Genomic DNA, 24,389 nt, shown 5'->3' with positions numbered 1-24,389 from the left:
GAGTAAGTTTGAAATTTGGAGAAGACTATCAGATTTATCAATTGAGAGACCATTGGTAATTCTAGAGACAGAAGTTTTTATTTAAGTCAGGGTGTTTGAAGGCCTGAATAAGATCATGTCTGAAAAGTATTTTGTAAACTTCAAATACTGTGAGTGATGAAGAGCTTTAAACACTAAACAGAGGAGTTTGCTTTACAAATGAGGAAAGCAAGTGCCTAAAATCATGCAGCTAGTAGAAATAGAGTTAAGGCTGAGAACTTTCCTTCAGAATGCCCTCTAATATACCACAACAGTTTCATGTAAAAATGTGAATGCAAGGCTAATGCACTAGAAAATAATAAGCTGATAATGTTTTTTTGATAATAGGGTTTTTATGAGAGATTAATGGACCTTGAAGAACTGTATCTTCATTTATCCAAGGAGTCATTAAACCTCTAAAACAGCTCTGGGCTGTGTCATGCTTATCACTATTTTAATTTTAAAATAGCTCAAAAATGACCCTGGCTAGCATTCACTTGGCTCAATTTTTCTTTCCCTCACATTCATTTATAAACAGAAAAAGTTGCTATACTATTTACAGCACATGAGTTCTGATTAGGCTTTGATCTTATCATTAAAGGTTGTGATGAAAGTTATAATGCAAGAAATCATTGTTTTTCTCTCTTTTTAAAGTTATTGGACAGTTTCCAAATCTGTATCATATTATATTGTAATAGTGTTCACAGAGCTGAAATACCACTGGGACGATAACTGCTTTCCTAGAGCCTTGATCACCAAGAGTGGAGAGAGAGATCAAGGGACTAACATATCACTGGCAAGAATCCAAGTTTTAATAAGCAGTTAATACTCTTCTGAATTTGTTATCTCATCAACATGGGCATTCTCCTTTTCAATGCAGAGTGAATGGAACAGTTTATAATCTTCTTGGTTTGTGATTGTAGCAAAAGTAATATATTATCCATCCTATAGGCAAATTTCTAACAACAAAAACAACAATGTGATAAGGACTGGAATTTTCATAGCTCTTTGAAGTTGCAAATAGAAAATGCATAATTCTTTTTATATATGTGCCCAGCAGGTAGCACAATAGCTGGTGCATAGTAGATCTTTTTATAAATCCTCAATGATTGATTAGTATTACCATCTCTCTATGAATTCAGACTAAAATGCATCTGAATAACAACCATGACAATTTATAACTTCTGAAATAGGAAGAAATATTTACTTGTATAAATAGAAAGAAAAAAATCAAGAAAATGATACCTTGCCACCTGTATATTTTAAGATATCATTATAGCCATTTCTTAAATTTTACAGACTGGTGATTTTTTTTCCTTTACTCTTTCTCAAGTTTTTTTTTATTTTTATTTTTTTTTTGGCCACTCTATGAACTACCTATCTGTTTAGAACAGTGATTTTTTTTTTCTTAAACAATAAACAAGAAAAATCACCCTTAATCTAAAGTCTTCTACTTTAGAACTTAATTCAGTAATCTACTTAATATGAAAATGCATAACAAGATGTTTGACCTTTCTTGATAATAAAAAGTCAATAGAAGGATGATAAATGAAGAAGTTAGTAACCATTAATACCTTTGTGTTAGTGAATAAAACTTTACATTTCTTAAGTTGTCAATCTTGCACTTAGAGTGCTTTGTTATTTACGGATAAAACTCTAATGCATCTTCTCTGGAAATGTATAACTATCTGTTGTGGGATAAAGATAGGAACTGACAAGATTTCACTGATAGGGGGATCTCCATGAAGAAATTCACTTCACCAGTATAAGCTAGAGCCTTTTCTATAAATTACATTCTTACAATATGGAAGTGTGTTTAAAAGAACTGCACATGTTTAACCTACATTGGATTGCTTGCTGTCTTGGGGAGCATAAAGGGAGAGTAGAAGAAGAAAAATTTGGAAAATAAAGTTTTGCCAAAACAATTGCTGAAAACTATCTTTGCATATATTTGGAAAAATAAAATGCTATTAAAATAAAAAATAGATAAATTATAGTCTTAGAGAAGAAAGTTAAGTGACTTGCACAAGATCACACAATCAATATGTGTGTTCCCAGATCTCAGAAATGGCAATTAAAGCCAGGTCAGCTCTTTTTTTCATTGCTATCAATAATAATTTATTTTCATTCAAGAAATATAAATTTGAAATCAGAATTGAAAACTATAATTTAGTCATGAATTCATAGATACATGCTTACATTTAATCTTAATTTTATTAAACATGTTTAATAAACTCACTTTTAAGCACTACGCAATTTAGAACACTTTATAACTTGGTTAAAATCCATCTCAGGACATTAGACTTTTCTGAATAAAGATTTTCAATTATCATTTCTTTTTAAGAATTATTTTTCTTATACTCATAGTCTTTACTTGTATGCAATTTCTTATGTTTTGAACCATTTATAATCTATTAATTTGCATTTCTTATACTCATTTAAGAATCATGCTAAAATTCTAAGTTTTTTTAATCTTTATCTATGATTTCTTCAGCAGAGATGGGAGGTAGGGAAATTCATTATGGAAATCCCTTCCATTGATTGGATCAGCAATTGATTTGTTGTCAGAGTTCACTGTGATATTGAGCAGAAAGTCACTTGGCAAGGATCAAATAGTTAATATTTGTTGGAGGCTGGAGACAGGATTTCATAGAGCTTTTATTGTTGAAAAATTGTGACAAATGTGCTTCTTTTTTTTCCTCTTGTTCTTTAGTTATAGACTCATTGGTGGAAATTCCCAATTCACAATCAATCCATCTACAGGACAGATCATCACCAGTGCCTTATTGGACAGAGAAACAAAAGAGAACTATACATTGATAGTAGTCTCCAGTGATGGTGGATTCCCAGAACCCCTTTCCAGTTCCACCAGTGTCTCTGTCACTGTAACAGATGTCAATGATAACCCACCGAGATTCCAGCATCATCCTTATGTCACTCATATCCCATCACCTACTCCTTCAGGTAATCCAATGATGTGACTCAGTTGAATCAGAAAATGAATGATACTACATCATTGTTGTAGTTTATTTTAATTCAGCAAGATTGTACATATGCAAACATGTGACTTTCAGAATTATTTGAATCCCTGGGCAGAACAATTTTTCATTTAGGTTCTATTTGTGGACAGCTAAGTATTCCAAGATAGTCTTCCAGAAGTTTTGATTGCCAAGGATCTCCTCTTGTTCTCCTCTGAATCTTACAAAGAGGCACCAAATCTAGTCACCTAATGGACCATGTAGGCTCAGGCTTTATATATAGTAAAAGCAAAAGTGACTTTTCGGAAAATAGAGTTTTTACTTTCATAAAATCTAAGGCAGAGAACATGGACCATCAAATACATTCTCCCCACATTAGGATGTATTGTAGTTTTTGGAGCTCAGAATAATCAAGCAGAGAAAAGATCATCTATCCTTGGAAAAATTAAATTCAAGTAATCCATCCAGTATTTTACTCTCCCAATAATATTTTACTCCTAAAATGTTCAATATGTGTAACAATGACAGTAACTTTAGTCTCTCTTTTGTAGGTTCATTTGTCTTTTCAGTTACTGTAACTGATCCTGACACTGGACCCAATTCTGAACTTCATTATTCCCTTACTGGCAGAAATTCTGAAAAATTCCACATTGACCCCTTGCGTGGTGCAATTATGGCAGCTGAACTCCTAAATACAGCCTCAGAAATGACATTTTTTGTACATGTGAAAGATGGTGGCTTATCTCCAAAGATGGATTCAACAACAGTGACTGTTCGATTTGGGAATAAAGGCGATTTCCCCAAAATCCGAGCTAAACAACACACGTTTCTGTTCCCCGAAAGCCAACCCATTGGCACTCTCATTACCACCATTACTGGGTCTTCTTCTAGAGGGGAACCTTTATCCTATTTTATTGCAAGTGGCAATCTTGGAGGTGCATTCCACATTGACCAACTGACTGGACAAGTCTCCATCAGTCAACAGCTGGACTTTGAAACAGTACAGAAATATGTGGTATGGATAGAAGCCAGGGATGCTGGCTTCCCTCCTTTCTCATCATATGAGAAACTGGCTATAGCAGTGCTAGATGTCAATGACAACTCACCAGTTTTCAAGGATGACCCGTTTGTGGCAGAAATATTAGAAAATCTTTCCCCTCGCACAATACTTACTGTTTCTGCAATAGATAAGGACAGTGGACCCAATGGGCAGTTAGAGTATAACATAGTCAACGGTAATACTGAAAATAGCTTTAGTATACATCACAGCACTGGAGAAATTAGAAGTATCAGGTCTTTGGATAGGGAAAAAGTATCCCAGTATGTACTCACAGTGAGATGTTCAGACAAAGGCACTCCTCCCCAGAGTACCACAGTGACAGTTATCATCAATGTCTTAGATGAAAATGATAATGCCCCAAGATTCTCCCAAATCTTTACTGCCCCTGTGCCTGAAAATGCCCCCCTGGGTTATACGGTGACTCGAGTCACGACTTCAGATGAAGATATTGGTGTGAATGCTGTTAGCAGATACTCTATAACGGATACAAGTCTTCCTTTTACCATCAACCCTAGCACAGGAGACATCATCATCAGTCGGCCTCTCAACCGGGAAGATACCGATCGTTACAGGATCAGAGTTTCTGCCCATGACTCTGGATGGACGGTCAGCACAGATGTTGCTATCTTTGTGACAGATGTCAATGATAATGCCCCACGATTTAAGAAGCCATCCTACTACTTGGACTGTCCTGAGCTCACTGAAATTGGTGCCAAAGTGGCTCAGGTCTCTGCAACAGATCCAGATGAAGGGTCCAATGGCCAAGTTTTCTATTTCATTAAATCTCAATCTGAATTTTTCAGGATTAATGCCACCACCGGAGAAATTTTTAATAAGCAGGCCTTAAGATACCGAAATGTCACTGGTTCGAGTAATGTAAATATAAATAGACATAGTTTTATTGTGACTTCTTCAGACAGAGGAAGTCCTTCTTTGCTAAGTGAGACAACTGTTACCATCAATATTGTGGACAGTAATGATAATGCCCCTCAATTTCTTAATAGTAAATATTTCACTCCTGTTACCAAAAATGTAAGAGTTGGGACAAAGCTTCTCAAAGTCACTGCCATAGATGATAAAGATTTTGGGTTAAATTCTGAAATTGAATACTTCATTTCAAATGAAACCCCTGTGGAGAAATTCAAGTTGGATAGCACTACAGGATGGGTTTCTGTTGCTTCTTCTCTCATATCTGATCTAAACCAAAACTTTTTGATGACGGTCATTGCCAGGGACAAAGGAAACCCTCCACTTTCATCTCAAGCCACAGTTCAAATCGTTGTTACAGAGGAAAACTATCACAGCCCAGAATTCTCTCAAAGCCACATTAGTGCAACAGTCCCTGAGAGCCAGAGTGTTGGTTCCATAGTCAGAACTGTATCTGCTCGTGATCGAGATGCAGCAATGAATGGCCTAATCACTTACCATATTTCTTCAGGAAATGAAAATGGCCTTTTTGCAATTAATGCTTCAACAGGTACATTAACTCTAGCAAAACCCCTAGACTATGAGCTACACCAGAAACATGAAATGACAATTAGTGCTACAGATGGAGGATGGAGGGCACGGACCAGCTACTGCAGCATCATTATTAATGTCCTTGATGTGAATGACAACTCTCCAATATTCATTCCAGAAGAGTACTCTCCCACAGTATTGGAAAATGCCCCCAGTGGAACCACAGTCATGCGCCTCAATGCAACAGATGCTGATTCGGGTAGTAATGCTGTGATTGCTTACTCTTTGCAGTCTTCAGATAGTGACCTCTTTGTCATTGACCCCAACTCTGGCGTCATCACTACTCAAGGATTCTTAGATTATGAAACAAAGCAGAGTTACCATCTTACAGTCAAAGCCTTCAATGTCCCCGATGAAGAGAGATGCAGTTTTGCGACAGTGAACATCCAGCTGAAAGGAACCAATGAGTATGTACCACGTTTTGTTTCAAAACTCTATTATTTTGAAGTCTCTGAGGCAGCATCCAAAGGGACTGTTGTTGGAGAAGTGTTTGCTAGTGATCGTGACATGGGAGTTGATGGGGAGGTCCACTACTTGATTTTTGGTACTAGCAGAAAGAAAGGTTTTCAGATTAATTCAAGGACAGGGCAGATTTATGTATCTGGATTTCTTGACCGAGAAAAAGAAGAGAGGATTTCTTTGAAAGTCCTGGCCAAAAATTCTGGGAGTATCCGTGGTGCAGACGTAGATGAAGTAACTGTGAATATTACCATCCTGGATGCCAATGACCCACCTGTTTTCAGCCTGGAGATCTATAACGTACAAATCAGTGAAGGTGTGCCCATAGGAACACATGTGACCTTTGTAAGTGCCTTTGACTCAGACTCTGTACCCAGCTGGAGCAGGTTTTCCTATTTTATTGGTTCAGGGAATGAAAATGGTGTCTTTTCCATTAATCCCCAGACAGGACAGATTACTGTGACTGCTGAGCTTGATAGAGAAACCCTTCCTGTCTATAATTTAACTGTCTTAGCTGTGGATCTGGGGACCCCCCCAGCTACAGGGAGTGCTTCCTTATTGGTAACCCTGGAAGATATCAATGACAATGGACCCACATTATCTACTAAGGAAGGTGAGGTCATGGAAAACAAGCGTGCAGGAACTCTGGTGATGACCCTCCAGTCCATAGACCCTGATCTCCCTCCAAATCAAGGTCCCTTTACATATTATTTGCTTAGTACAGGACCAGCCACCAGCTATTTTAGTCTCAGCACTGCGGGAGTTCTGACTACGACCAGAGAGATTGACAGAGAACAAATTGGTGATTTCTATCTATCGGTGATTACCAGAGACTCTGGCATTCCTCAGATGTCTTCCACAGGGACTGTCCATATCCGAGTCATAGACCAGAATGACAATCCATCCGAACCAAGAACTGTTGAAATCTTTGTGCATTATTTCAGTAACTTGTTTCCTGGTGGGATTTTAGGCAGTGTGAAGCCTCAGGATCCAGATGTGTTAGACAGTTTTCACTGTTCCCTGACTTCTGGAGTAACAAGTCTCTTTAGCATCCCTAGTGGCACTTGTGACCTGAATTCCCAAGCCAGGTCCACAGATGGCACCTTTGACCTGACGGTCCTTAGTAATGATGGCTTGCACAGTGCAGTCAGCAATAACATCCGGGTCTTCTTTGCTGGTTTTACCAATGCTACTGTGGATAACAGCATCCTCCTCCGCCTCAGTGTGCCAACCGTGAGAGATTTTCTGACCAATCACTACCTCCATTTTCTACGCATTGCCAGCTCCCAGTTGACGGGTCTCGGGACTGCTGTGCAGCTGTATGGAGCCTATGAGGAGAACAATAGGACCTTCTTATTGGCCGCTGTGAAAAGAAATACCAACCAGTATGTGAATCCAAGTGGTGTGGCCACCTTTTTTGAAAGCATTAAGGAAATCCTTCTCCGGCAAAGTGGAGTGAGGGTAGAGTCTGTTGATCATGATCCATGTGTCCATGGCCCTTGTCAGAATGGAGGGAGCTGTCTCAGGAGGCTGGCAGTGAGTCCCACCATGAAGAGCCACGAAAGTCTCCCAGTCATCATTGTGACCAACGAGCCTCTCCAGCCTTTCTTTTGCAAGTGTCTGCCAGGGTATGCTGGGAGCTGGTGCGAGACAGACATCGATGAATGTCTGCCATCTCCCTGTCACAATGGTGGCACCTGCCACAATCTGGTGGGAGGCTTCTCTTGTAGCTGCCCAGAAGGATTCACCGGACGGGCCTGTGAGCGAGACATCAATGAATGCCTGCCCAAGCCATGCAAAAATGGGGCTATCTGCCAGAATTTCCCTGGGAGCTTCAATTGTGTCTGCAAAGCTGGATTTACAGGTAGGGTCATCATTTTTTTTTTCTGAGCTGACTTCAGAATTCAACAGCCTTTGGTGTTTGCTAATTACTGATTTAGCTTCTAAATCATAGTTGGATTTCCATTTTCTCTGGAGGATGGGATTCTTACATGGGGATCATATAGAACTAAGTATGAATTTCCCACAGGAAAGACAATGCTTGTTCTTCATGTTCTGACATTATATTTAAACTTGGGGCTAACAAACTCTGGCCCACTCCAGCCTTCCATGTCTTTTTGTACAATCAAAGAGTTAAAAAATGCATTTTTAACATTTTAAAATAGTTTTGTTTTATTTGAAAATGTTAAAAAAAATACATTCTTAGGTCTCTGGATACACAAAAACTGGGAGCAGCCAGATTTGGCCCTTGGGCCATAGTTTGCTTATCCTTCATCGTTTGGGATAATGCCACATTTCAAAAAAAATGTATCTATTAGGCAATCTGAAAATGAAGGTAAGATCCTTGCTCCAATAAGAGGACACACTTAAATTATATTGAAAACCTCAAGAGCTACATAATTTTGAGTTGTTTTGTTATTTTGTAGAAAAGTTTGAAATGTTTGTAAAAATTTGACCTGCCTGATAAGTGAATTGAAAGGTGGAACTAAAGCTTTCCACATAGTCCTTAAAAAGCACAAGATCAATATTGAAGTCTGATGAAGGCCCCAAATGAGCTTTGTAAGTAGCTGAAGGAAAATCACCATCTAAGAGTTATTAAGATATTTCAGGAGTGCTAAAATGTCTTTTCCCAGTTCTCCCTTCCCCCATGGTTTCTATATTGGTTCACTAGTTTTAAAAATTTTACAGTTAAAGGTCTGTTATTGATCTTAGTAAAATGTTAGTACCCCTAGGAAAACACATATAAAGCTTTATCGATTTACTACCTGGTGAGAATTGAATTTGTTTGTTTTTTATAGCCTTTCCTGAGAGCAGATATTGGGGGGGAGAGGAGTGCAAAAGAGACAGAGAGCAGAGATATCATTTAGTAGTGAGAGGAAGTAGCAATGTGCCACCAAGAAGGTGAGATACAAAATGAAAGAATGAATAAATGATGAAAAAAAACATTTCATAAATGCTTACTATCTAGTAAAACAGTACTATCTAGCAAAGCAGTAGGATTGAAACTAGGAAAGCAAGGTAGTCCCTGCTCTCAAGGGACTCCCATTTTAATAAACAATGTCAGCTTCAAGTCCCATAGAAAGTCTCAGGGCCCATGTGTCCTAGAGATATAATGGCAAGCAGATGCTAATGAATCTTCCTTAATGTAATTGCTTCTAATAAAACCATATTATTTTCTGTTGTTGATCCCTTTAGCAGCTCCAAAGATGTTGGTGCCATTAAGTTATTTTTAAGATAGCAGCCCCTTCAGGAGCAGAGACCAAAAGAAAAGAAAAAAAAAAAAAAGATTGAGGGTGCCTGCTTTAATTAGATTAAACAGTAATTTAATAAGTACATAGTATGTACTATTAGGCCATCAATCAAAATGCTGATGATAGCTAACATTTTTATTACACTTTAAAATTTGTGAAGCATTTTATACATTTTATATTATTTCTTTAAAAAAAGTAATTATCTGCTATTAGATTCTGTGGAAACAGACAAAAATCAGACAGTTCCTTCCTTTAAGGAGCTGATATGTAATGTGTGGATATTTGTCTATACAAAAAAAAAAACATACAAAGGAAATGTAAGGTAAAGTCAGAAGGAGGAGCATCAATAACTGGGAAATTGAGAAAAGCATCACATAGAAGGTAGTGCTTGAAATGAACAGAAAGAAACTAGATATTCTAAGAGATAGAGATGAGAAGGGAAAACTTTCTAGTTGTGTGTAAGGAGGTGGTTGTGGGGAGGGGAGGAAATACAGATGAATAATCTTGTATGCTGATTATGAAAAGCCTATTTCTTAGTAGGAGAGGCAGGGATATAAGCAAATACTAAAATAGAAAATATTCTATAGGAAAAACAATAGGACAGCTATCAAAAAGATCTAGGAAAGAACCAGAGGGAACAATTTACTTGTAACCAGGAGAAATATGGGACATTTTCCTGGAGATAGTGACATTACAAATAGGCCTTTAGGACAATCAGGATTTCAAAAGACAGGAATAGAGGATATGGAGAGGTACATTCTAAGCAAAAGCAGTGTCAGGATATGACTTTACAAAAAGTTTGCGAACAAAAACATCTCTAATTTCATAATTTTTTTCAGTTAGCTTTGTTCACACTCTTTATATCTTGTTTGAATAGGTTTTTATTCAAAGATAAATAAAATGTATGTATATATACATATACACACATAATATATAATTTGTTCCTATATGTATATGTGTATATATATATATATATATATGTGTGTGTGTGTGTGTGTGTGTGTGTGTGTGTATATATATATATACACACACACACACACACACACACACACACATATATATATATATATATATATATATATATGTCTATATCATATGGATAATGTATAGGTCACATAGTGGACAGTACCAGTCTGGAGTCAAGAAGATCTGGTGTTAGTTACTTATTAGTTCTATGACGATAGGCAAGTCTTCTAATCCTGTTTAGCTCTGTATCTTCATCTATAAAATGAGAGGGAGCAGAAAATGGCAAAGCACTCCAGGATCATTGCCAAGAAAATACCAAATGGGAGGGAGAAACTAGGTGACATAGGGGATAGAACAATCAATAGGCCTGGAATCAGGAGGACCTAAGTTGAAATTCCAACTTCAGACTTAGAAGTTGTGTGACCTTCGGGAAGTCCTTTAAAGCCAATTGCCTTCCAAAAAAATAGACAAAAAGAGACAAAAAAAAAAAAAAAAAAAAAGAAACCCGCAAATAGGGTTGCAAAGACAGGACTTGACTAAATAATAACATTATGTTTACATGCTCAGTACCAAGAACATGCAACAATAATATCTTGAATTTAATAATATTGAATGTAATGATATTGGAATGGATATCATTTTAGTGCAATCATCTTAGCCTTTTTAAAAAAAATAGACATTTTCTAATTAAATTAAATATATTCTAGTCAGCAATGACTTCAAGAATCATGAGACTAAAAGAATCACGAGGAAGGGAGGTATATGTGGAAAGAATATCCACCCTAAAGTCAAAGGACTTGATTTTGAATCCCACAGCTAATAATTACTATGTTGGGCAATTGTTTAATCTTCCTGGACCACAGTTTTCTTATCTGAAAAATGAGAGGAATGGACTACTTTGCTTCTTAGATTCTTTCCAGTTCTAGAGATATGATACTATCAATATTCAGAGACACGGAACATACAGGGTGCAGAGTTGTTAATTCATAGACTAAAGAATGTATTGTTATGAATTTCTTTATATGTGTATGTGCTGTTTTTAGTGGAATTCCTGAAGGGACATTTAAGTTATTCTTTCAAGTCATTCTCAGCTAGAGAAGCCTAATGCAGGAAGGCTGAGTGAATAAGATGCAACATCTTGAAATAATTTCCTGAACCCCACAGATAATTCATACTTACACATGTGTGTATGCCTCATACCATAGAGCTGAAAAACCACTAATGCTACATAGGTTTGATTTCAGGGAGAATGGGCTAGATTATTGGATTCTAGTGAATCTTGGATCCTAAACAGCATGAATGTAGATAAATTATTTCTGTTTACCTTGCATCAAGCACAAATTTTAACTGTAATATATTAGTGTCTTGGAGTCACCCACAATGTTCTTTTAATTTTGTCAAAGATCTATTTTTGTTTGTATTTGTCTAGATCTGTGAATTTCTTGATTGAGAGAACTCCCATTGTATAAATCTGCAGCATTTCATCTATGAATTTCAAATAATAGAATTAGAGCTAATAAGTACATCATCTTTAAGTTGCAGGGAGGGAGTTAAGGTGACTAGAGCTTAAGTTAAGTTGCCCAAAGTCAATAGGTATCTCAAACTACAAGTTGTCTGTTTTTTTCCATGACTTCCCTCACCCTCCATTTTACAATCTGGACCTATGAGAGACAAATATTTCCTTTGTTTGAAATAATTCTATGTACCACTCTTAAACTTTAATATCTATAATAGAACTACAAGAAGGACTAAAGATTCCCTAGAGTTAGAAAACAGTGAAAGGCTTTGAGATAAATAGCAGCTGACACAAAAAAGGGTCTAAATTGGGACTTACAGGAGCTGAGTTCTGAATCCACCTCTACTCTATGTCCACTTTCTCTCTGGTCTCCTTTTTTCTTTTGTTAAAATAAGAAGCCTATGTCTTTAGCATCTATTGCAGTTCTAGAGAAGATGAATCTTCCTCATTGATAACTAATTAGTAACTAATGGTCTGTGAATCTTGTTAGGAAGTACTCAACTGATATTCAAGAAGGATTTTAGCTAGAAACATATTTTACCTACTTAGAAACATAAAGTGGAATGCTATAATCACAACTAAAAGCTAAGTGACACAGTGGATAGAGTTCTAGGCATGGAGAGAGAAAGATTCACATTCTTGCATTAAAAACTAGCCTGAGACACTTACTGGCTATTTGATCTTGGGCAGGTCACTTAATCTTATTGCCTTAGTTTCCTCATCTGTAAAATGAGCTGGAGAAGGAAATGGCAAATCATTTCTAATATCTTTACCAACTAAACTTCAAATGGTGTCATAAAGAGTAGGACATGACTGGAAAATTACCAACAAAAACAAAAACAACAACCAAAAGAAACTAAAAACCTATAAAGAGGCTAAACTTGATTTGACTATCAGAATACTTCTAGTGTTTAATCCTAAATATGTTTTTCCCCCACCATGCTGTTCATTTTACATTGGGCTTTGCACATGTTAGGCTCTCAATAAACATTTACTGAATGAATGAATGAATGAATGGTTGGGAGGAAGTAACTCCTATGAAACTAATGTTTACTATCCTAGATCGCATCTTCTAAGGACAATGTCAGAATAAGAAACTATAATATATGGATTTTCTTAGGGGATGGAAAATGTCCAAAGCTAAATATGATAAATAGGCTTGATTCATATTTCAAAGATTGTTTTCATATGGTTGATGAGTAACTTAGACATTTCAAATTTGAGTTTTGGTCTGCTGTGATGCAGACAGTTTTGAAAGGGAAACCTGATTTTATTTAGGCAACTTGAGACAGGTAAAAAAATAATAATTTCCAACTTTTCAGAATTTCACAAAAATTCAGGTAATCCCATGGTCCTGAAGAAGGACCCATTAACTGAAAGAAAAGATGACCCTTATGTAACTCATGACACAAATATATGGAGAATAACAAAATACCAGCCAAAATAGACCTCTCCAGATCTTGAATAGAATCTAAAATATGAAAGTATGTGACATAACATTTAATGAGAGAGGCAATGTAGCACAGGACAATCTTGGATAAGCAATAGATCAAATCCTATTTCTCTCTTTTACTGGCTTTATAATCTTCAATAATTCTCTTAATCTCTCCAAGTCTCAATTTCCTTATCTGTAAAATAGAGATACTAATAGTACTTACCTCACAGGGTTGTTGTGAAATCCAAATGAAAAAAGATATATCATTTTTTCACACATTGTGTGTGTCAATCATTAACAATAATGATAAAGTAGGTAATAGTAATAATGATAAGGATATTCTTTGTAGCCCTAGGCTTCATGGCACCATATATCTTAACTTACATATATCACTTCATTCATAAGGTTAAGTTTTCCAAAGACACGGTTTGTCTTATAAAAGGTACAGTGTATAAAAGTTCTATTTCTATAGTGGATTTCTCCTAACAGAGTTTTTCCACAGTCTTGCTTAACCTCTCCCATTCACTTTTGCACATCTGGATATGTTTTAGGTGTGGTATCAGGAGTAAGGCCAGAGGATTATTACCATATAAAGAATTTTTCCTCTGTACTAAAGTAAGCCCTGAAATTTCAGAGAAGGAGGCTGTTTGGCTGTTCATCACTTTTGCATTATTTGACGGTGAATGTGGATTTCTTTTTTTTCAGACATAAAAAGATATCTACATTCTTTACATAGTAATCTGACTAAGTAATTCATTTTACTTTGTTGGGAATGTTTAGAGGGGATGGAGGTAAGGCTGGGGGGATTTTGCTGAATGTTAATTTTTTTTCCCTATAAGTATTTCCCCACTGTGTTCTATGCATAGGTCACTATACTAGAAATTGCATAAGATATACAAAATCTTAGAAAGATATAGTTCTTCCCTCAAAGAATTTATGATCTAGGTGGGATATAAAGTAAATATATAATTTAATTTAAAAAACATCATGCTTCACCATTGATAGTCGTTGTGCAAAGTCAAAATGGGCCAGAAATACATACAATCAATTCCTGTCTTCATAAAACTTACATGCTGAAAAGGAGATATAATATTTAAACATATAAATAAATACAGTACAAATAAGAAGACAGAGCACACATTTTGCATTAGGAGTCAGGAATACTTCCTACAGGTCTATGATTTAAACCATGATAGAAGCTATGGACTATAAAAAATAGAAACACATGGAAACATAATCAAAAAAGTGCCAAAGTGATAAGTTTTACTTTTCATCAAGGCTCACTTTTTTATTCTGCCTCCATGTAATAATAAAAATAATATTTAAAATGATAATTTGAGGGACACATAGGTGGTGCAGTGGATAAAGCACCAGCCCTAAAGTCAGGACAACCTGAGTTCAAATCTGATCTCAGACACTTAATACCTCCCTATAAAGTGTGACCCTGGACAAGTCACTTAACCCTCAATTGCCTCAGCAAAAAAAAAAAAAAAAATGAAATAATAATTTGTATTAATGAATTGGTTTAAGATTTTTAAAGAACTTCATGAACATTATCTACCTTAATTCTCACACAGCAACCCTGGGAGGTAGGTGCTATTATTATCCCCATTTTACAGGAAAAGAAACTGAGGGAGAAAGAATGCCCAAGGTCACATAGATAGTAAATGTCTGAAGCCAGAATTGAATTTTTTATTGCAGGAACCAAAGATGCTAAGAAAATAGTTGACATTTAGTCAGTAAAGGACCTTAACTGGTATAAATAGTAATTTGAAGATATTAAAAAGAAATCTTCAAGTGTACCCCTGGAATTCCTGGAATTTTCATGTGCCTGTAATATAATTTAATTGTTATTTTCTTTAATAGTCTTTTATACTCTTTCCTATAATGCCAGATTGCAACCAGTGTAACTTTTCAACCAGTGTAACTCTTGTCCATCTTGTCATCACAAAATTTTCCCATAGGGAATTCACTTGACATTCATAGTTATAGAAAATAGATGAACTGGGACTGGTAGACTAATTACCATATAATTAGAAATCATTAATCCCAATCCCTTCTTATTTTACAGACAAAGAAACTGAGAGACAAAGAAGGGTAATAGATTTATGCAAGAACAAACAGTTAAATGTTTGAGATCAGAGTTGAATCCATGTTTGTCTACATGTTTAACATCCTTTCTACTAGCAAGAAGAAGCAACAGGTCAGCTAGATAGCATCACTCCATTAATATTTTCAGAGGTCCAGTGAAGGAGCCAATTAAAAGTGTTCTTATAGCTTATAGGAAGTCATCAGAGAATGTTTGCGACTGCTTTAAGGCAGAGAGGTGAAAATGGGAAGTAACTTCCATAAATGTAATTAGAGCACTTCTTAATCCTCAAATCACAACTTCGCTGATCTCCCCCAAGCCAATTTCTATATTTCTCATGCAATTGAATCTTGAGTTGTTCAGATTTCTTTAGCATCCCCACTGTGCTAAGATCTCAAATTCCCTTAGCTCCCCTGCTCCCTGTCACAGATGGAACATATGTCAATGAGACAAATTGATGGATGTGAAAGCAATGAGATCCCCTTGTTGTTTTTCTCTACTTTCAAATAGCTCCCTGAGTTAACATATGTTCCCTGCAAAGAGCTTCTTGAGTTCAAAAGGCAGAGCCAATACTATCCACATAATTTAAAGCCTCAGGTCACTGACAGTTATTGTTAATTGACTGGCAGATCTAATTAAGTGAATGATCTGAGGATTTTATTTCACAAGGCAGCAACACATTACATTTTGTGGCCAAGAGTATGTCAGGCTAATTCCAGCTTCTACAGCCTCTGAAACTCTTTAAGTCATTAGCCCACAAAGCCAAATAATGTTAAATATAGTCTGCCTTCCTGTGGAGTCATTCAAAGCAATCTTACGACATATAATAGTTTGGTTACTGAATATTATGGCAATGTGAAGAGAGAGTGTATAACTCTTTTTATTAAGTCTGAGCAACCTAATAAAAGGATACAAGAACCAATTTTTTTAAGCCAAATCACCTATTGGATTTTTTAAATAGGGAAAATATTTCCAATTTGGAAAATTAACAAAAAAAATCTCATTAAATGTTCCCAAAGAATTATTTTCAGCATAAATTTTCTTTGAATATCTATAGAGGTCACCCCATTTAATTACCAAAAAAATTAAAATAGATTCTATGAAGGCTAGGTGGCAAAGTGGGTACAGTCCTGGACTTGAAATCAGAAAGTCCTGAGTTTAAATCCAGCCTAAGACTTAAGTACTGTATGACCCTGGATAAGTCATCTAAATTCTCTCTGCCTCAGTTTTCTCATTTATAAAATAGAGATAATAGTAGTACCAATCTCTCAGGGTTGTTCCAAGGATCAGATTTAGATAGTTGTCACCATTAGAAGAAACCAATTGCTTGTGTGAAATACAGCACTATCACTATAAGCACTATTCTGGTATTGCTCTACAAAGTATTTTTAGAATTAAGACAATTACCTAAATAAATTTTTTTTAAAATAATGTGAGTAAAAATAAGAACTAAATTTAAAATTAACCAATTAACTAATAATTGATAGTGGCTATTTTAAATTAAATTATAATTGAAAATTAAATGAATATTAATGATTAAATAATTAATAATTAATTAGATAATAAAAATGAAATAATAATGGCAATAATGGTAACTATAATACTACTTGTTTATATATTACCTTATGATTTAAGAAGCACTTAACTAACTTAATTCATTGATCACCCAAAACACATTGTGATCCATTTTCAAATGGAGAAATTGAGACTCAGGTCAAGTTACATTTCTAGTCACACAATTAGAAAATATGTGAGTTTAAATTCTACTACTGGGTTTTCTGACTTCAAGTTCAGCATTCTACCCTGTATGCCTTGCGATTTGTATCATCATTATCATCATCCCTACTATTTATATTGTGCTTTAAGATTTACGATGCACTTTACATATATTTTCTCATTTCATGACAACCCTGGGAGATGCATGCTATTATAACCTCTATTTTATAGATGAGGAAACTGAGGCTGAGTAGTTAGGTAATGTGCCCAGGGTTATACAGACTTGTGAGTAGTTGAGACAGGATTTAAATTCAGGGCTTCCTGATTCCATTCCCTCTATCCATTTTTTGTTTTTTCAGTTTTGTCTGACTCTTCATTACCCTATTTAGGATTTTCTTAGCAAAGATGCTAGTTTACCATTTTCTTCTCCAGGTTATTTTACAGAAGAGGAAACTGAAGTAAATAGGGTTAAGTGACTTGCCACGGGTAACACAGTAATAAGCAGATTTGAATTCGGGAAGAAGAGTCTTCCTGATTCTAAATCCATCACTCTATTTGTGCTGTTCCACCTGGATGTAACACTGAAACAGTAAATAAAACAAGTGTATTTTTAATCAAAGAGTGAATTAAAAAGATGTGCAAATTATATCTCATTGATTGATTATCACTCATTGACTCAGAAATTTGGGGGTGGAAAAGACCATATCATTCAGATTGATAAAACTAGCCCCAGAAGAGTGAGCTAACAGCCAATTAGCAATAAGTAACAAATTATTTTCTTCTATCAGTATCTGATATTAAATGCTACTTAAAGTAAAGAGGCCACGATTCAACTCCTATGAATAACCCCAAAACAATTTTGTGCTGAGATTGATTCTTCAGGAAAACTGAGCCTTAGTTCCCCTCCTTCTCCCCCCTTTCCCCCTTCCACCAACGGAGTGATTATGATCCGATTTTTGTTTGCTTACTTTCAAATCATTTTCCCCACTTTTGTGTGTTTGTCTCAGTTGGTGTATATTGTAACTAGGGTGTTAGCTGATGAGATGAAATATTAGCAGTGATAACAAAGGCATACTGGAGATGCATGATGGGAAAATGAAGTGATGGGTTTGTGTAGCCAGAGCAAGAAAGAACAGACATACAGCTGCAATCTTGCATTTATAGCCATGGAATGTTAAGAGACCTAGGGAAAGGCTTCCACACAGAGAAGCTCAGAATGAAAAGGCGCAGACAGGCTTTGATTGACACCCGTGAAAAAAAGACCTACATTGATGAGATCACTAATCCACTGAATGATTGTAGCTCTTGGAGTCTCCCTGGTACTAGAGACAACAGGTCATGGGATTTAGGGCTCCTTTAAATGACCTCCTGTCATTTCATCTGTTTCTATGCTGCTCTCTTCTGAAGTCTATTCTTTGTTTTCACCTTGACCTCCAATCTATCCACCCCTCAGTAATCTCCCAGGTCATTGTCCCTGCTTTATTTCATTTTCTTCCCTTCCAATTTCCACCCAGTAATTAGTCAGTTCAATGGTACAGTCTTCTCTATTTTGCTAATGATATAAAGGCTATTCTCATAAATGAATGCGTGAATGAACATTTATTAAGTACTTACTATATGCTTAATATGTACTATGAGCAAAGCACTATGTGAAGGAAACACTGGGGACACAACTAGATAAACACGATAATTCCTTCTCTCAAGGAGCTCACATGCCCTACGAAAAGAACAGCACATATAAGAGGTTTTTGCTGTAAGTCAGAAGGTGCTTGGGATGCAATGGCAAACCAAATAGTTATGCATTTTTTTTATTGGCACTTCCATTGATTAAAACATACACATAGATATTTCTGAATTTGAACCATTGAACACTGACAAGGAATTTGGTGGACAGAACTATCTTTTCTGGATCTTCAGTCACTATGGCTGCTGAGGCAGTGGGGACAGCAGCACCTGTGGAGAAAAGCTACTAGGTCGTATCTTTATAAGGTTTCATTCCCTGGATGATGACTGCAAGTACTGGAATGAAAGTAATACTAATGATCTGGATGGTGCTGCTATTCTCAGGGATCAGCGTAAGACCCTGGACTGTCTTCTTCTAGGTCAGAGAAAGAAGATGGATAATTGTTGAATTTGTTTGTTGCTTCAGCCAAGTTAGTTCACCTTCTCATTAGGTTTGAAGTAGCTTGGGATGTGTGGGTCTTTTCTTTATACACGTTGCTCCCATGCTTCCAGGGCTTCCTCATAATTTGCTGCAGAGAGGTGATCTGGGGGACATTGCTCTTCCTGTATTTTTGACTACAATGGTGTCTAATTTTCCAACAAGAATTTTTCCCATCAATGATAACTTTTGGAAACATTTTAGGGAAGTCACTATTCTCAAAGCTTTTTGAAAAAGCCTTTAAGAGGGGTTTAATGTGTTTTAATATCTTCATCTCTTTATCATTTCTATTCCTTTGGGAATGTTAGTCACCTTCACTGATTGTTTGTGATTGTTTGCCATTTAAACTTGTTAATATTTGCCCTCTGTCCCTTTTACCATCATGTTGGAAAACTAAATGGAAAACAATGGCTCTTGTTTACAGGAAGTTTTTTTCTTCTACAGACCTTTATATACCAAATTTTGTATGATTTTAAATGACATCTTGAGCCTATTCATTCTTGTAAGTTGCAAAAAGATTTTCAGTAATCACAATGGTTTTATTAATGTCACAGAACTTGTGTGTCTTAGTATATCCACATAAAACCAAGAGATATAAAGGTACCCCAAATTTTGTATACACCCTCTATAGTAGGTTTGCAGACCAACAGGGCTGAGGATCTCACAAGACAGACAGAAATCCATGGAAGAACTGAAATTCATAATATTAGAATGAATAACTATATCACAATTAAAATGTAATCATTCTGAGAATAGAGATTGTTTCATTCTTGGTCTCTGAAGCTCCAATCCTTGGCAAGGCACATGGTAGAGAGTAGGTATAGAAGTAATGCTTGTTAATCAATCAATTGATTTATTAGTGCAATGTAATTCACAGAAATACCTAAATATGTGGTTTCCATGCTATAACAGAGACAATAAAGAGAAAGAGTTTAAAACAGAAAGGAGGTATGCACATGCATTCCAGTTGTCCATTAACTAATACCATATTATCAATCATTGGGTATAATTTTTGTCAATTCTCTAGTATAATCCAATTAAGATTAATTCGATCATAGACCTGGGAGGAACCTCAGAGTTTACCTAATCCAATCTTCTTCAGTTTCTGTTATTGTTCAGTCATGTCCAATTTTTCATAGCCTTGATGTCTTAAGAAAATACCCAGATAAATGCTTTCCATTGTTATCACCGACCACAATACAGTCATACTGCTTCTGAATAAAGTCATCCTAGTAGCCATAAATAAATGTGATCACTTACCATTTGTTAATCATTAGAAAGTCCAGAAGACAATTTTTAATTATACTTTGTTTTAAATCTTGTGAATATTGAGATTTATTGGCTATTCATTGGCATTAAAATTTGTTACAATTACTGCAAAAGATAGAGGTTTTTTATTAATTTCATAAATGATCTGTGTTCATCAATAGGAAATTCTAGATTTATACTACTTTAATGAATATGTCCATACATTAAAAATACTTTTCAGTTATTGTTCACTACCGTGACTTACATCAGAACAGAAATCATGGAGAAGTTGTTTTATTTTAATAAAATTTTTTAGTTGACATCACATAGTAGGACATCAAACCTTTTAACATACAGATTCAAAAACATAATTTAGCCTCAGAGTAATCTCACTAACATTTTGAAAATGATCTCTTTCTCTCTCTCTCTCTCCATATATATATGTATACATACATACATATATGTTATATAGATAAATATGCATATATTTTAATATAGATGTAGAATTAATAGATAGATAGATAGATGATAAATAGATATAGATATAGATATGCATATATACATGTGTGAATATATGTTATATGTGTGTATGTGTATGTATATATAATATCCTGAGTTCAAATCTACCATCTAATACTTATTGGCTATGTAACTGCACAAGTGAGGAACTTGCTTAAATGCTTTCTGCCTCAATAACCTCTATTGGAAATTATAATTATACCTACCTATGAGGCTTTTTGTGAAGATAAAGTGACATATTATTTGTAAAGTTCTTGGCACAGTACTTGTCACATAGTGCTCAACATATGCATACTTCAATATTATATATACATACACATACACACATATAACATATATTCACACATGTATATATGCATATGTCTATGTATATATACATAAATGCATATATATATATCTCATATATACATATTTATAGAATGTATGTATAAATGTTGGTCAGTTGTTTAATTAGTAGAAAAAAATAACTTTATATGAGGAATCCTTGATGGCTTACAGTATTTTTTTCGCCCTCCTCTAAAATCTTCCATCCTAGTTGCCATTTTTTTGTATGATAAAACAATTGAAGTATTTGAAATTCAGATTTCCCCAACTTTTTTTCTCAAGAGTATCAAAAACTTCAAAGTATATCTCTTATTTGATTGCTCACTTTCATTTTTTACTTCAGAGATTTCTATTGTCACAACTTGTAATCATTATCTTTTTACTCATGAATACTCCACATTCGTTGAGAATAAAATCCTTTTCAAATTTGTATTTGTCTAGTGGTAAGCAACATATAGAGTCAAAATTTCATGAACAAACTCATAATATTCATCATTTTGGTCAGTAGAACATAAGAATGTAGACTTGATCTAGAAAGCACATTAGAAGCCATCTAATTCATTTTACAAATGAGGAAACTGAGACCCAAATTTCAGTAACATGTTCATGGTCATACAGTTAATAAGCATTAAAGGCAGAATTTGATCATAAATCTTCTTGACTATAGTCTGGGACTCTATCCATTATGTCACATTCTCTGTGAGGTTTTACAAACTATAAGGAGTAACTCCCTCTCAATGAACATAGCTAAATTAACTGAAGTAATAATAAGACTATAAATTCTAAAAAAGTGATCTTTTCAAGTGCAACGTTTTATGATATGATCTAGTTGAGCCATTTTGATTTAAAGAAATACTTTGTGGTCTCTATATCTTATTGAAGCTTAAGTATTTATAGTGTAGATAGCATACTTTTTTTTTTTTAAAAAAATCTTTGATTCCCTTTTTATAGATTTTTTAAAAATATAAGATTTTTTTGAGAATAAGTGACCGTTATTAAGATAAAACTGACTATAACTTGAAAACTGGTTTTCAAAGCCTTCTGCTTCCCCTTTAAAAAACCAAAATACAACAAAACTACATTTCTACATTAGTGGAGAAAAAAAGAACAACTACATTAGGTGTACATTATGTTTGGTATCTTGGGGCTCCCAAGCATGTAAAGTTGACATTAACCTCTCTTTATATTGTGTATTCAAATGAAAAATAATCCACCCCCTGGCTAGGAGAGGTAATTCAAACAAGGTGAATTACTCTGAAGGGGGAGAAAGTTTATAAAATGAGTCACTTGGCACCATGTTTAATTTCAGGTCCAAATGTAAACAAACATGGATTCCTCGGGCCAATCAGCATCCTTGCTCATCTAACTCTGCAGCAGGATACATGTGTTCTTAATCTACAAGCTGTGAGATCGTGTAGAGGGAAAAAGGAAAAAAAAAGACTGCCTGAGGAGTGTTGTTTTTTCAAACTTCTCCAAACTTACCAGTGCAATTAAATAGAGACATTTCTAAGAAAGCAGTTGAACTGAGTTTTTAATGATTTTTGTCTATGGGCAAAGAGCAAATGGACATAGCTTTCCTCAAGTCAGATAATAATCACTGGACCTCAAAAATCAGCATTTAGGGCTATTTTTCATGCCAAGTATAATGGAAAAATACCAATAAATTTGCATTGTTTAAAAAAATGAACTATCCCAATTGAGCTGTGTCAGACTTTTAAGTTTTTTTGCAAACACCTTATCCCGGTAAAAATTCATGTTCCAATAATGTGGAACTCCAAGGTATTTATACTTTGGTTCATAAGATCAAGATTGGACACCATCTAATCCAACTACCTCCTAATAGAAGCCCCTTCACATCACATTTAACACACAGTTATGCAGCCTTTGCTTGATCTACTAGCTCCATTTTTAGACACAACTAAATGATAAAAATAATTTCTTGATGCTCCTTTTGTTTTTTCTCTCATTAATTTGCTTATTTATAACATAGCTCTCAGTTCAGTCATATATGTATATATATATATATATATATATATATATACATATATATATATATATATACACACACACATACAAAAAAACAAGGATGAAGGGAGTTCCTCTTGAGGGGCGGGGTGTAAGTATGTATAAGGTATATGATTGTAGAAATCTTCCTACATCAAGCAGATCTAGGACCCAAAACAGGTAGTCAGACAGAAAAACAGCTTGGCCAATCCATAGACAAATAGATGAATAGGCAACTGGACAGAAGGAGAGGTGGATGGCTCGAAACAAAGATACATAGACAGATTGATCAATGATTAATTGACATGTAGACATTCATTAGATTCTTACTACATTCCAGGTTCTGTGTTAATACAGAGCAATGTGTCCAGGATATGTCAGGACACATCCTTTCAGTACCCTCTCCAATGTGTGTATAGACTCTTTTCCTTGTTAAGTCACTTCCAGGTTCATAGGGAGCACTCAGTCTAAGATATGGATATGTTGAAATTTATTCAAAACGTGGTAAATTTCTCTTATTGGCTCTCCCCCAACCAAGTCTGTATTGGGTAAAAAAACTCATTTCCCTTTGAGTTTATTCCTCTCCTATATCGATTCACACACAGATAGATAGGACTCATTGTAAAAGTTCAAATACTTTAAATAGCATATGCACATAAATAAGCCCTAAAAAGGAACACAAATTTTAGTTGCAAATAGTGGAGATCCTGCCCTCCCACTCCTCATTCACCCTCTGAATAATGGGAAGTAAAATAATCAGACAAAAAAAAGGGGAGCATGGTGTCCCTTGAGCAGTGCTCCAAGAAAAGGGAATGGAAAATAAAGTGGCTATGGACAGGATTCCTGGCAACCATTTGTGTGTATTTTGGCCTAGTCTACTGTCTAGTTTTCTGATGGGTCCAGGTTCCACCCACTTCTTGCTGGTATTGGATCAGAACTTCATCTCCAGTCCTGCCTCAAACATTTATTAATGGGTGACCCTGGGCAAATCACATTCTCCAAATTCAGTTTTGCTTTCTTCTGTAAAAGGAGATAGTGGTTGGACTTGATGTCCTCTAAAGTCTCTTTCAGATTTTCAGCTATGATTTTAGAATCCTCTTGTTTCTGTTAGCCTTTGCTCATAATCT

The 24,389-nt window shown here is 35.3% G+C and overlaps 1 protein-coding gene across 2 annotated transcripts in view; it reads left to right on the top strand.

Moving 5' to 3' along the window:
• Positions 1 to 24,389, top strand: part of FAT4 (FAT atypical cadherin 4) — a 222,997-nt gene that overhangs the window by 154,768 nt on the left and 43,840 nt on the right. For both annotated transcript variants that reach the window (XM_023505628.2, XM_012551888.3), the window contains exons 8-9: positions 2,732 to 2,982; positions 3,548 to 7,897. In XM_023505628.2, the coding sequence (XP_023361396.1) occupies positions 2,732 to 2,982; positions 3,548 to 7,897 (4,601 nt within the window). The remainder of the gene's footprint in view (positions 1 to 2,731; positions 2,983 to 3,547; positions 7,898 to 24,389) is intronic.

This window comes from Sarcophilus harrisii, chromosome 6 (genome assembly GCF_902635505.1).
Source record: "Sarcophilus harrisii chromosome 6, mSarHar1.11, whole genome shotgun sequence".
Classification (NCBI taxonomy): domain Eukaryota; kingdom Metazoa; phylum Chordata; class Mammalia; order Dasyuromorphia; family Dasyuridae; genus Sarcophilus; species Sarcophilus harrisii.
Note: the sequence above shows the minus strand (reverse complement) of the source record. Positions and strands in the feature narration are given on the sequence as shown.